At 36.6% G+C, this 15,194-nt stretch overlaps 1 protein-coding gene across 1 annotated transcript in view; it reads left to right on the top strand.

The window, feature by feature from the left end:
- The window catches only part of LOC136863945 (zinc finger protein on ecdysone puffs), a 259,166-nt gene extending 244,336 nt beyond the window's left edge, over positions 1 to 14,830 (top strand). Inside the window, exon 13 of the mRNA XM_067140395.2 lies at positions 6,886 to 14,830. Coding sequence (XP_066996496.2) covers positions 6,886 to 7,155 — 270 coding nt within the window. The 3' untranslated portion in view covers positions 7,156 to 14,830. The remainder of the gene's footprint in view (positions 1 to 6,885) is intronic.
- Positions 14,831 to 15,194: the final 364 nt, after the last annotated feature.

Genomic DNA, 15,194 nt, shown 5'->3' with positions numbered 1-15,194 from the left:
GTGTTGTATTGTGCTTTTTTAGAAGGAATGTTTCCATTAATTTATGAGAGTTAGCTTTACATAAATTTTTATTCTCAAGATAGTAAAGGTATGTACTCCGTTCTAGATGCTTATATTTAAAATATTAGCTCAATTACTCGTTGAAATTTGAGTTATTTACATGATGTAGAAATACATCACCATGCACTGTGGGTACTATCCTCTGTATATATTTGTAGGATGGCACGTTCATTACGAGAAAGGGATATAGAGCAGTTACTTGCTAATCTGGAAGGTGGATATGTTTCTGAAGATGGGTTGGATGATGATGATGATAATACACAAGACGATTTCTACGTGACTGATAATCAGGACGATCAGAGCAGTTCGGATGAAGAAAATTTCCCACCGGAAGTTGAAGAGCAGCCCACAAATTCATCTTGCCAACCACCAGTATGTACTGAAGAGTTTGATATGAAAAATGTTGATTTGGAAGAAGGCGAATTTAGTTTACAGTGACGCTGAAATTACATTCCAAGGCAGTACTGTAATGAACGTTGACATTACAAATGTAGATACTCCATTCAGGTGCGTCCTTCACTTTTTCATCCATGATTTCATTCAAAAAATTACTGATGAAACCAAACCGTATTTTACCCAGAAGAATCCCTCAAATCCATTTGTTGTGACAGCAGAAGATATAAAGATGTTTTGGGGAATACTGATATTTATGTCAGTTCAGAACTTTCCAAGTGTGAGATCGTTTTGGTCCACCAAATACGGCTATGATCCAGTGAAAACGGTCATGCCAGTAAACCATTTCGAAAAAAAAAATCGTAACATACTTAATTTCAACAGTAATGACCACCATCTACCTAAGGAGCATCCAGACCATGACAGACTCCATAAACTGAGACCAATTATTGAGCATCTGAACATAAGATTTTCTAGTATCCCTCTTTCCCATTGGCCATTGTTTTCCAACCGTTTGCGTTGTAAAATGCCAGAGTGTACTGGTACTACTCAGTGGTGGTGTGAAAAGTGTAATGTTCCACTTTGTTTGAACCAAAAGAACAACTGCTTCAAAGCATTTCATACATTCTAAAACAGTGAATGTGAAAACAATGGCCCCCTCGAATCTGCTAATGTTACTGAAGCTATGTCTATTTTGCATGGTGATGTAGATATACATCATACACATTTTAGTAAATAAAAATGATTCTATTGAACTTAGAATTTTTTAATTATTTTTCCCTGATTCTGTCGTATTATTTGCTTTCAATTAATTAATTTTATGAAAATTAAAAACATGCATTTAAGGGTTAAAGGTCTGCACTCCCTGCTTACGGTCTGTCAAACGAAGGTAGTCGTGTAGTTACATCCTGCGCCGCTAGTAAGCGTAACCTTTCCGCCTACTTGTTGCTCAACATTCCGACTGAACACACCACATTCAGTCCGACTGACTCACGTTCGCAGTCACTACGACATTCGTTGCGAACATGGAATGGAGTTCCAAGACAGGGTGAAAGCAGAACCTGAGCGGAAGCAGTGTGCATTTTTAAATAAAGAGAGGATGAAGTTCGAAGCGTGGGAATACTTCTTGTTAATAACAACTGTGAATGGTCAACATGTAGGATAACAGGCAACACAATAATGATGAATGTTTGTAACAGTGTGAAGGAAAATGCAAGTTACTGCTCGATGTCTACTAATGTGACAAGTTGATCTCAAGAGTGTTTATAATTACATTACTCCATTCCATATTTCGTTAAAATATTTGCATGATGTCAAACATTTTATAGCCAGCCACACTCCTTTCCTCACTCCTTTTAAAGTTTGTCACAACGTCGTTGATACTATCTGTAAGCGCACCAACTGCCTTACCTCAGACTACATTCTGCTAGCCAACCCACTTAGTCGATCGAGGTACGGTCGGCCGCATGCGGTTTGAATGAGTTTGAGCGAACGAACTGGGCCGTTTGCAGACCTCTATTTGCCGTGTCATGATCATTGTGGTGTTCAATAGGCCATTCAGTGTGGCTTGAATAAGTTCAGTTATTGTGGCCAGTTGTTGATCCAGCTTTTTTTTTTTTTTTTTAAGGGAATGTTAGAGTGAAACCTCATTAGACATTCCTCATTAAGACCTTTTCTCACTTAGTACATCGTAAATTCAGAGTCCCGACTTCCATTGTATTAAAATACCTGTCTTATCGTTTAATGACTTTTCGCTATTGATTCTTAGTATGACCACATTTTTCCCAGCCCTGAAAATGTTCTTTGTCACCTTTTGTGAATGGAATGTGTTTTCCAGCACAGATAAGAGCCATCCCTACAGGAGGCTTTTCGGGGAAAGTTGGGCGATAACAGGAAAAGGCCTTGAATTCTTAAACTTCACGGGGTATATTGCATCTTTGGGAAGCAAGCTGTTACCCTCACCTCTTTGTGCTTATATTTCACATTCAAGGCAAAAATGTATTTTCTATTGAGTTGTACTGCAATGGGTAGTTTGTCATGTGAAAGCCTGCGTACAGATTTGGAACATTATTGTAAGAAATTGAGTAGCATGTTGCATATTTGCCTTTTGATAGCCTAGTTATGGAGACAGAAAAAATCACTTTACTGAGGAAATTTAATATGTCCTCCTGTTGAGTACATACACATCTCCATCATTATATGGAGTCATAATAGTCGGACATGTTTCAACTCATTTGAGCCATCTTCAGTGAGAAAAGAGGGTTAAAGTTATTTATATAATTGATGCTAAAACATGTGTTAAAACCTAATGAAAAAAAAGAATAACAACAAATGAGACATGACGGAAACAAACAATAAGTAATTATGGCGAGGTTGTGGACCTCTTAGTCTAAAACTGCGGTGTGTTGTAATTTAAAAAACAGGACGTAATCACTGGTTCAAAATATAATGCTTCAACTACGGAAACATTACATTCGTCGTAGAAAATGCGTGCCTGTGCCGCGCAATAATACGTTGATTTTGTATGGGCCGCGGTGCAAATGTTTTCATATTTGTTGTCACGTTTTTTACACCATTTCATGCACTTTTATTTCATAAGCCCCAGTAGAAAACGTTTTCATATTTGTTCTCTTGTCATTTTCACACCTTTTGAAATTCTCATCTTCAGAAATGGTAAATACAGCTTTCACTACCCATATACATGCAACGTAAAATGCACACACATTCAGGAGAAAAAGTATCTCTTTTTTCCATATCCTTGTTGGATAGCTTTTATTTTCATATTCAGTAGTACGTTTTTTGTTTAACGTGTTTTTGTTTACCTTGTCCCCTGCAGAAATGTCTGTACGAGGGTTTACTGTATTAAGTGTTTGATCATGTGTTAGAGATGTGCTACTTTTTGTGTAAGAGTTTAATATACCGTATTGATTATTATTATTATTATTATTACAATACAGCGTGGTGTGTTCATTCAAGGTATGATGTTCTATTCTGGTGAAATAATATAATTACTTTTTTCTAAAATGATTTTCAAAGCAGTTTCCAGGTATTATGGAATCAAGTAAACTATATTTTGTACTGTTTGTACTGCTTTCATTCTGATTTTGTTTTCCCCAAAATTTCTGTTGCCTCATGATGCATCTCTTCCACATAGTCATTTCTCATAACTTCCACAGGCTTATTCAGCTTTGCATTGATGCTGGTTGATACAGTTCTTGACTTGTAAACCACTCATTCTCCACCATCTGAGAGTAAATTGCTAGACGGGTTGATTTTTTCTTGTTTATCTCTACATCATAAGATTGTGCACCATTTAATATACAACATGTGATATCATCTCTTACGCCAAAATGAACCGAGGAGCTTGGGCAGTAGAGCACTGGCATTCTTAGCCCTACTTGGTGGGATTAATCCTTGCTCAGTCCGATGGCATTTGAAGGTGTTCAAATATGTTGGCTTTGCGTCTGTAGATGTACTGGCATATAAAGGTACTCCTGTGGGAAAGAATTTTGATGTCTTCAAAAACCATTAAAATTTAGTTATTGGTGTGTAAAACCATTATTATTATTATTATTATTATTATTATTATTATTATTATTACTTCAAGCTCACATCCTCCATGGCATGTTACCTTTACTCCAGGAACCAGTATGCCAGTACGTAAATGGGTATCGAGAATGTTGCAAAATTCCTCTTTGTGTTGGTCTTTGTATCCAGTCTAGGGTGTCTTAACAAGAGAGAATGGGAACAGGGATTTATATCCATTCCTTCTTGATTGACATTAGCTGAACTGATATTCTGTTGACTCTCATTGCATTTTTATAGTGCTGCCAGTGGAGCTCAGGTAGCGCACAATTCTGCGCTGTGCTTGTGCAGTGATAGATGACCTTTTTTGCTTTTTACCTACTCCGTCTAGTCGAATGGAAGCAGACTATGTCAATGAAGGGGTGCCTTGTTGGAATTCTGGTGTAAACTGTGGCAAATTGCAATTGAACTAGCTCCTCTGGCTTGCCCCAACTTGTGCAGGTAGCTCTTGCTCATTTCTCATAACACTCAAATGAAAACAACACATTTTGCTTCAGAACACCCAAACATGATCGAAATATTGATTAGGTGTGCCAAGAATAAAATAACTCGACTGATGTGTCGCCCTACCTGTTGTTATGAGCATTTTATATGTACACCAGTTTATTAGTTCATCCTTATTAAAGGATCAGGTGCCTTCTGCAGCCACCTCTTTCATGGAATACAGATGCTGCCCATAGCATTTCTTCCATTCAGGCACCATCACCTTCTTGAAGGAACTCAAGGAACTCTTGCAGGGTGTTGGGTTATTTCCTTCTACCCAACAATCAATGTTGCTGGCTGTACAGTCTACTCCGTTACCATAGCTGGTAGAACCTGGCCAAAGAATGGATGGAAATATGATGAAGATCTTAAAATCTTGAAGTACATTACCATAAGAGCACCATGTGTGAAGGACTTTGGCCGAGCAAGTGGCTGTGCGGTTTGGATCGCATAGGTTTCAGCTTGCATTTGGGAGATAGTGGGTTCAGACCCCACTGTCGGCAGCCCTGAAGATGGTTTTCCGTGGTTTCCCAGTTCCACACCAGGTTGTACCTCAACTAAGGCCACAGTTGCTTCCTTCCCACTCTCAGCCCTTTCCTATCCTGCCGTTGCCATAAGACCTATCTGTGTTGATGTGAAGAAAAGCACATTGCAAAAAAAAAAAAAAGGCGGAATCACGACTTTTTTTAATATACACTGCCTGACAAAAAAAGGTTAAGCACCCAGAAGTACAGTAGTTCGGAATTGTGTTGTACAGCCTTTGGATCCTCTCCTGAGGCAAGTTCATCCACAGATGATGTTGCAGGTGTCCCTCCAGATCCCACAGGTTCGTTCTGGGATGAGTCCCCTTCCAATGTCATCCCACATTTGTTCAATGATGGAGAGATCCGGGGATCTTGTGGCCACAGGAGGACCTCAACATGCTCTAGGCAGTCCATAGACATACGTGCTGAGTGTGGACGTGCATTATCTTGTTGGAACACTCCCAGGCTGCTGTGCCATAAGGGGTAGGACATGCGGATGCAGACTATCTGTGACGTATCGCTGTGCGTCAGTCTGCTGAAGCACTACGAGGTGACCTGAACACACACCCTATGGCTCCTCACTCCATGATGCCAGGGATTATGCCTGTGTGTCTTTCCACAATATGGGCAGGATCTGCCCTCTGCCTTTGACACCGCCAAACCCGCACACAATGGTCATCGGAGGTTATGGAGAAGCGGGACTCATCACTGAACGTGATGCGACGCCAGTTGTCCTCTGTCCATGCTTCCGGGGCAAGGTACCACTCCAAACGCGGGCATTGGTGTTCTGCCAACCGACGCATTGGGCGATAGGACCCAATCCGGCGGATGCGAGTTGTCTAGACACTGTGCGGGAACTCGCAGGATGTTGTAGAGTCTCCGGTACATTTTCATGCATGGCGGGTGCCAAAGTTATGGGATCCCGCAATGTTTGGCACACCGTACAACTGTCTCCCTTGGGGTGGTGTTTCTTGGTCGACCTGAACTTTCACACCGTGATTGGGTGCCCCCGTACCCATTGAGTACATCATCAGTTCACTGTGACATCTGAGTGGCCCACATGTCTGGCAATTACACAGTACAATCAACCAGCCTCATGCAGTCCAATGCAGCCCATGTCAAATGCTGTCAAATGGTGGATGGGCTGTCTAACACGTCTGCGAGGCATCTCGGGTGCTTCGTACTGTACGTAGTCCTCTCTGCACGTCTTGCTTATCTGACTCACAGCAGTTGACTGGTAACAACTTATCAACAACAGGATGGAGCCATCATGAATGCATTCTGGTGGGCGTTCTCCACATTACAGATCCTTGTAAATCTAATCATTTACTCACACATCAATGTATGTATGTATACTGAAATAGGATAATATTGGACCACTCCTTCTGGAGGCTTAACCATTTTTGTCAGGTAGTGTGTGTATAGTCGGTAGATGACTTTTTTTTTCAGTGGTAGATAGCTTTTCTAGTATTACTGAAAAGTGGTCAGAAGCACACTACTGCACTGTGAATAGAGTTGTTGTTATCTTATGCAGTTTCATACTTTCTGGCTCTGCCTTTTCTCTTTTTCCTGGGTACTAATGGGCAAACATTGTGGGCCAAGTGAAGTAATTTACTTTGTGTATCCGTAGTCTTGTTGGGTGTTATTGTGAATTTTCTTTGTGATTTCAGCACAAACAAGCAGGGCCAGTATTAGGGTAATTTTCTGAGCTACTCAATTCTGTGTCGATTTACTGTTATAATCCTTCATATCTATTGCAGTATGTATATTGTATTTTTATTTGCAATACAAATGACAGTATTATTACTAATTATGTGGTATTCTCCAATTTATATTGCAGGCAAAGCGTGCTTCACGTGAAACTAAACCAGCGAAGAAAGCTCGTCGTGATCAAGAAACAAAGGTTGAACCAACAGAATCTGAAGAAGGTGTTGATAAAGCAGAAACATCTACTGAATTGGATGATAGCATGAATAAGACCCTCAATACAACTACTGGAGATACAATTATTCTGGAAAAAGATGAGTCTATTGACACTGCAATGGAAGATGTAGAGACAGCTGAAGAATCTGACTCTGAAGGTCAGAAAAATGAAAAGAAGAAAGAGTAGTCTGTATTGAAATGAATGGGAAGGTCATCATTTCTATTATGCATTATATGTTATCTTTCACACTTACTGTTCCTTAATTCATGTATCAGAAGGCTTAAAAAGGACAAGGTTGGATTCAGTATAGAATGTGTTATGTTCTTGTGACTTCATTTTGGTTATAGGGTTAGTTAAATGCTTGCAGATTAAAGGAGCAGTCTGTTACAATATTGTCTTTAATGAATTATGATTTTTCATCCTGGGTGTAAAACTTTTATCACACTTCAATCTGACATCGTGTTCTGGAGACAGAAGGATTCTTGTTGTAGTATGCATCATGTGTACCAACTTTTGCCACAGTTGAATGCAGTTCTGTATGTAGCTTATGTGTAAATGCTGGTTGGAAACGTAGTCGATCAGAATTGAAGTCTATAGTAATGGTATAAAGTTATATTGTAATTTTCGGCAATGAATTTTATCTTATACAGTGAAACTCATCCATGATGCCTGTAGTGTGTTGGAAGAACCATTACCATTAAAAAGGCATTAAATGGAAGATGAGATTTCTCTTCAATTTGGGGAGCCATGATAGTGGAGTGACCTTGTCACTAGCTTTCTACCAAGGTAAATGCAGTTTGAATCCTGACCATTATATGTGATATTATCAGGGTGAAAAGTTTTATTTCTATGACTTGAAATCCTCATAAAATGGGAGGTCCCATGACATGTAATTACAATGTCAGCATTCATACAGAACTATGAAGTATAGGAAAGAAACAAACAAGTGTCAAATCAAGTCGGAGAGAAAGATGTAGAACTCAGATTGTTGAGGGGAGAGCCTGTCTATCTGAAGATGGCAGTGTACAAAGATGTAGAGATTGTCCTTGTCCTTTTTGTTTCCATGGTTATCCTCGTTCCCTATTTCTGTTGCCAGCTCTTCCCATCTAACATGTTATTGTGTTTGTCCTATTATGTTTTCCTTTCTTCTTCCCTTTCCCTTTCTTTCTGACTTGATTCACACATAACTTCATCTTTTGTGGCAGGTCTAAAAGCTATAAGTCAAAAGTAGTTTCATTTCAGGACATAAATTTCAAGTTTTAAAAACAAAGACAGCATTAATTGTAGAGGGTTTTAAATGAATAGGCCTACATCAACATTTTTCAGAAAATTGTATTTTCACTTTATAATAATCGTTTTCTTCTGCTAGTTGTTGAAAATTAAATCAGTGACTTGTACTGAGATGACCCGATATAACATGACTTATACTGTTACTCTAATATACTGTAAGATTGCTTGTTTTAAAGTTTTTTTCATGTAGAGGAATAAATAATCCCTCCTTACTTCTGAAGTGAGTTTTAAAACAGCTCATTCTTTTACTGAATTTACTGTTTCGTACCTATAACTGAATATATGGAAATGTAATTAGGTCTGCTCCTCCAACAAATTGCCTGTAACATTTGCACTGAAAATCTATTTCTACAAATCCCCTCCCTATGAACGGATCTCAGTATCATCCCTGGACAGCCTAAATTCATCATTAGATTGCATACCAGTTTACCAAGTCCCTGGTAGATCGAGGCTAAAATATTGTTTAACCTGACAATTGTCATCATCACCATTTTCCATTTTTCCTCCGTCCTTACATTACTATCACTTTACACTGCCTTCCACATTCGACCACTTTGGTCTGTGGAATCATCTTGCTTTGCACACTTCTTTCTCACAATCTTTCAAAATAATTCTTTTTCACCTTTTTTTCAAACATGCTTCCGTATTATTTAAAATGATCTGCTTATGGCAGAATGTAGGTAATAAGTGTTACTTGGCAGAAAGAATGAATGCTGTACTAGTGTGCAGCTTTTTTTTTCTTCTTTATTATTTTTTTAAGCTTGATGTTTCACTTTTACTTGTGAATACACATTTCTAATCAGGACATTTTCTCATGTCTGTGTCAAAGCAAATATTTTAATTTCTGCAGACATTACCATAAACTGGGGTGGCTTTTTGACACTTTTCAAGGTTTTCTAAAATAATTTCAAAAGTAATCCTTTGAGATCATTGTGACATTCAACTCTTGAAACAATCTTCCCATACATAAGGAATAAATTGATGAACTTTTCATTTGTTTTGAAAGCATAAACTTAAAAAAGTGTCACTTTGTGACACTGTGATTTTCTATAGATATTCTCTGCTTATCCCTATTTGTCACAAATTTGTGTTCGATTTAGGATCAATTTAATAACAAACATTGAAAGGCTTGAATATTTTAATGAAAATCAACTAATATTACATATTATGTACGGTTTAGTACTCTACAAAGTTTTGCATAAGTTTCTCAGGCATTTAAACCTACTAAGCTAACTCAGGAAAATTAAATATATTTCCCTACAGCTCCTTTGAATGGGTTTTTTTATCTTAGTGATCATGTCTTCATTATAGTACCATCTCATCTTTCTTTCATCTTCAGTTGCAGTTCAGGCATGAAATGTTTCCAGTGGTTCTCTTGAGTCAGTACTTTGCGACGGCGAATAAACCTGTTTGCCCAATCGATCCCAGGGGAAAGTTATTCCTACACAAGTCTTTACCCACACGGTCTAAATAAGATTTTGCCACACATTGTAAGTCATATGAAGTCGTAGGGTATCCGTTTGTTTACATTGCAACCATGGAAGTCTTCTTCCTCTTCTGTATGAACTGGTCTTCCATAATGTCCTCCAATATGTTTTCCCTGCATCTTCAGCCACAGTGCGTTTCTATGCATCTTACATAATTAGAAATAATTTAAATTAATTATTGGTTTTTGAAACATTTATACAAATTACATTGAATGGGTGGTATGTATATAGGCCTACTTGCAAAGCACTTTTCAGAGGCAGTCCCTGTAGATATCTTCTGGACTCGTAATTCAGTGGGAGCTGCCTCCATCGATTCATCACTCCAATTTTTATAATTCCATGATCCAGGTTTCCGCTTGTACACTCTTGGCATTTCAAATACCGGGAGGTAGTGTACTGGTACCAGTACTGTAGAAACAGGAAACAAGGTAACAGTTCATAATAAAATCCATAGATGATGTCAAAAACTCAGTATTTAAAGATTGTTACAATATGGGGTGACTTTGTGATATCAAGATTGCTGACTGTCACCCCATTGCTTAACGACTTTTGATTTTGACTAACAAAAATTAATTATATAAATGAAAAGTTTTTCACAAATGAGTCCTAAGTAATAATGTTTCTAGTTAATACTACCTTTGAATAGGAAGCTCTTTCTGATCTCCAACACCAGCACAAACTTTCAAGAATTTCTCAACGAGCACCAATGTAAAGGTTATAAACACAAGCAACTATTGCGGAACTGAATTCAGTTACAATATTCTGTTACTGTAGGGAGTAGCAACACTGTGCTACACAACTATTCCATGTAGCGAGGAGATTAATGAATATGAATAACCTATTTGTGAAGCTACCTTTTAACACAGGCATCAGAAAGTCACCCCTGCAGTCACAAGGCCACCCTGGTTTGCGGTATGTAGGGTGTATGTTATTTTTATCTGACTATGAAAATGCTGTACCTTTGAAACAAAATGACAAAACATTTTTTGTTGTTAGACTGCTCCTTTAACTTAACAGTACAAGTTAGTATAGGGTAGATCCAGTCAGCATTGGCTACCCCTCATTTCTAACCGTGTTGCGGTAGAAGATAAGAGGTGCAAATGTGGCTGCAGTGGTAGCTGCAAGTATTGTGTTATTAAGATATTTAGTTCACTGCTGTTTTAACAAGTCATCAATTTGTAATAGTGATAACTGTATGTGTTCTGGCTGTGAAGAAATGTTTTCCTTTTTAAGTCATTTTTATTGTCTGAGCTTGATAATGACTAGACCTTCCCTCAATCTAGCATTTATTATTAGAAGTTATTATACAACGCTAAATATTCTTTGGTTAAACATGTTTTTTTTTTAAATACTGTGTTCAGTTCTTTGGTTTTGAATGTCAGTAGTGTGACTGGTTTGCATCACTTGTCTTCAAATGTTTGAAATTTTTAAATCAGTCATTTCAAACATTTTAATTCTATGCTACGATCTGTGTTGGTGAAAATACTTCGAGGGAGAGGCAAGTAGGTTTTTATGACACCTTTTTGGTACCAAAAGTATAGTGGTCATTGAATACCATTTTTAGTATGGTAATAAATTTACATTAACACATTTTATTAATATTTCTATTGGATATATAACTTCCCCTAATGTTTCTATATATTTATGACCATGATTCCTAAGAACAGTTTTTTCTTAGTAAACTTCTGAAGTTGTATAATAGAATTGCTGGGAAACTTTTGATGTTTGGCAGGGAAAAAAATATATGTCTCAAATTTCAAGTGCTTTATGATTATTATTTTTTCCTCCAGTCTTAACCCTAGAAATGCTGCCTGCAGGTTTATCTGTCAAATGCTGCAGTTATTTTCCTCAATATACACCATGAAACCATGCCTGTAATCACATATTAATCCTAATAAATCCATATTATACACCAATAGAAAGCTGAAAATGAAGAGGACAAAAATTAAAAAAAAAAAAATGACACCTTCAATACAATATATCAAGTAATTGATTTAAGTCTTGGGACTAGTTTCAGCCACTTGGTGGCCATCCTCAGCCAAATAAAATTAAACAGATCAAGTGATAACTAAAACATATGTATAACACACAAAGACAATGTTGCAGGAATAATTATATCATTAAATTACATATAACAACAAAATTTATGGTTGTGATCTTCCTGTTATGATATGATGTCTTAAAATTCACTTACGACCTCAGGCAAAGAAGGCATTGCCTTACGTTCACTGTTATCTTGCTTTGTAGTAGGTACTTCTCTGCTACTTGAAGGAGTTGCACGAAAATACCTACTTGAAGGGGCTGCACGTAGAACAGTTTACTTGATATATTTTATTGAAGGGCTGGACCTCTTGTCAATTTATTCTTATAATCACTTCAATACAGAACAAAAATGAAATTTATAGCTTCTAAAATATATTGTCACAATTTCTATCATAAAATACAATTATATTTTTTAACAAAGAAAAAATTGTTGACATATTTTGCTCTAACAAAAGAATATCTGATACATTGTTTATTCCTGAAGCATGTTATTCTGAAACATACAAGTATGTTCTTTCATACTTACCCCTCCATGTACTGTCAGTAATAACGTCACGTGCACCAATTTGAATATCACTCCAGTTATTGGAATTTCCTGTCTATTTCAAGGCACCTTGTACTTCGTTCGCTTTCACTACCTTCAGGAATAATTTCCTCGTCGGAATTAAAAGAATAATCACTGTCACTATGATCTTTGAAAATCAAACTCTCGAATTTCAGAATCGTCAACAAAGTAGGTTGCCATCTTGATTCTAAGAACATACGAAAGTACTTCCACTTCTACACCTAAATAAACTTCTCCAGAACATTGCTTGTTTTTCACAAAGACTTTCAAATTTGAAGATAAAAGTATCAATATTCAGTTGATACCTGTATTAGTGTCATCTGTTGTCCAATTATAAACCTATGGCAGAAGAAAGACAGTCCTCTCAGAAAGACAGTCGCACATGATGAAAGAGTACATAGTCTTCCAGAAAGACGGTCTGCAGTTCTAGGGTTAATGCCGGTTTCTTCAATACCTGTCTCTATACTTATCAACTGTGCAATTGTTATGTCATAATCGTACTTTTAAAAATTTCAGAATCTTATATTTTTCCCTCTTAATTTAAGTCATATTTCACAACTGCATGTTGTGTTTGATGTCCCTTCTTTCTCCCTTTTTCTTTCATGATTATGTATTTACTAAATTTGGTAGCTTTTAAATCATTTTGTTTTAAAGTATATTCTAAAAAATATAATATCAAGATGGTAAATATATATATTTTTATTTTATGTTGTAGTGCTCTCTTAACAAGTCGTGCAAAGGATGTATCCCTTGTTTTTTTTTTTGTTTTTTTTTAAGATATGTTTTAATGCCAACAAATTTTGAAAATTATGACTAATGTTAGATTTAAGTGTCTTCCATGGTCTTGTATCTTCTGAGTTGTTTCTGGAAGCATGTATGTGAGAATTTTTTGTATTAAATAAAAACATTTATAATCATCTTACTTGGATGTCTTAAATCCAGTCTTTTGCAGATCGATTTGCTTTTTCTCGTACCAAACGTAGTTACCATTTTCATGTTGTCAAGGAAACAGTTTTTTACTCATATCATTTATATATAAGAAAACATAAAAGTCCAATAATACTGCCCTGTAGGACCCCTCTCTTTATCATTACAAGATTAGATAGCACTTAATCTGCTCTAATTCTTTGAGTTATACTATCTATAAATTTAGCCACCCATTCAACCACTCTTTTGTCTAGTCCAATAGCCCCTATTTTTCATCAGTAGTCTCCCATGATCTAACCTATCAAAAGACTTGGATATGTCAATAGCAATACAGTCCACTGGACTCCTGAATCAATATTATCTGCTCTATCTAATTATCTGCAAGATAATTGACATGTGATGAGTTTGGCATAAAAGTGGTTCAGTATTAGGGGCAAGGTCATAATTCAGTAAACCTTGTATTACCTTAATTTGAGTAATTTGTGAGTTGTATCACCTTCATTTTTCTGAAGTCTTATTATTACCATTAGCTTGTACACATACCCTTTTTCAGTCTGTGACTTATGCATTTGGCTTACATTTGCTAACAGAATGAAGAGGCTTGCTTCCAATTCAGTTTTTTTAAATTGTTATCATTAATTCTCTGTGATTACTTGCACAGACCGGACACATTTTTCCTCTTTGGGTGGAGAAAATACCATTGCTATCTTTGTTCAATTTGATGACTAGAAATCTGTGCTTCACATCATTTTCTTGAAGCTGGTCTTTCAGTTGTGCCACCATGCAAAGGTCAGTTAGAAGATATTAAAAATATGGTGTGTTGCTTGTTCAGTCTACAGTGGATATTTGTACAAGGATGACAGTGATGCATTGACCAAATATGTACATACCTGACATTTTTCAGGGTTGTGATTGAATCTGAAGACATTTTGAGCATTGCTGTTGACTGCCTGTTTGTGTTTATATTATATTAGAACGGGACAAATATTAATCTGTACATGAACATATGATTTTAAAGAAAATATATTCATACAGCAATGTAAATAGTACTTTTTACATAGTGCTGTAACTGTACAAACCTCAAAACAGATCCACCAAAATACAAGATGAGTGTCAGATTTTAAAACCATTGGTACCTTACATTCATTAAAAGCCTGCTTAAATCCTAAAGTATTTTCTTCCTCTAATTGACTCATTATTCCACCTGGTAAATATGTCTGTAGTTAAGCATTAATACGATTTTGAACTTTGTTATCGTTTCACATGTTGCCAACGTATAAATGAAGGTAATGAGTACTTCAGAATAACTTGCAGTTTTATTTCAACTTGGAAGTGTTATATCGTGAGTTGGATGAAACAGCCATATGGTTCTGTGGCATTAAAAAAAAAAATTATGATTTTAAGTTCACTTGTAGGTGTATGATTACACTGCTTGAATCTTTTGAAAAGGCACTTGATCATAAAAAAATGTGTTTTTAAAAAGAGAGTAAAAACTGTATACTTTTGATTTTGTATTGTTTAATAAATAAATATAAGTATATACCGCTAAGTTCTCTATGCTTATCATTTTGTATTCTTTAAAGATTAGCTTCCATATATGAGGCGTGTAGTTTCAAAGGTGGCAAGTCCAATTTTTTATTGAATTTCAGATTCTACCACTGTGGAATCTATTATGAACATGTGACACTTTGACGGTCAAACTAAGTTGCAAAACCAGCTATAAACTGTTTGCAACTGCTGGTTAAAATGGCCATTAGTTTCATAAACATCCAAGTCCATGTACTATTAGCTTCGAAACTGGCCAAAGTTGCTTCCATCTAATGACGAAGTGAACACCGAACACGTGGCCAGCTGTAAGCATGTAAATGAGCATGGCCGACAGATTGTTGTTGCAGATATTGTGTTTTCTTGTG

Source organism: Anabrus simplex, chromosome 2 (genome assembly GCF_040414725.1).
Source record: "Anabrus simplex isolate iqAnaSimp1 chromosome 2, ASM4041472v1, whole genome shotgun sequence".
In the NCBI taxonomy this organism is placed as follows: Eukaryota; Metazoa; Arthropoda; class Insecta; order Orthoptera; family Tettigoniidae; genus Anabrus; species Anabrus simplex.
Note: the sequence above shows the minus strand (reverse complement) of the source record. Positions and strands in the feature narration are given on the sequence as shown.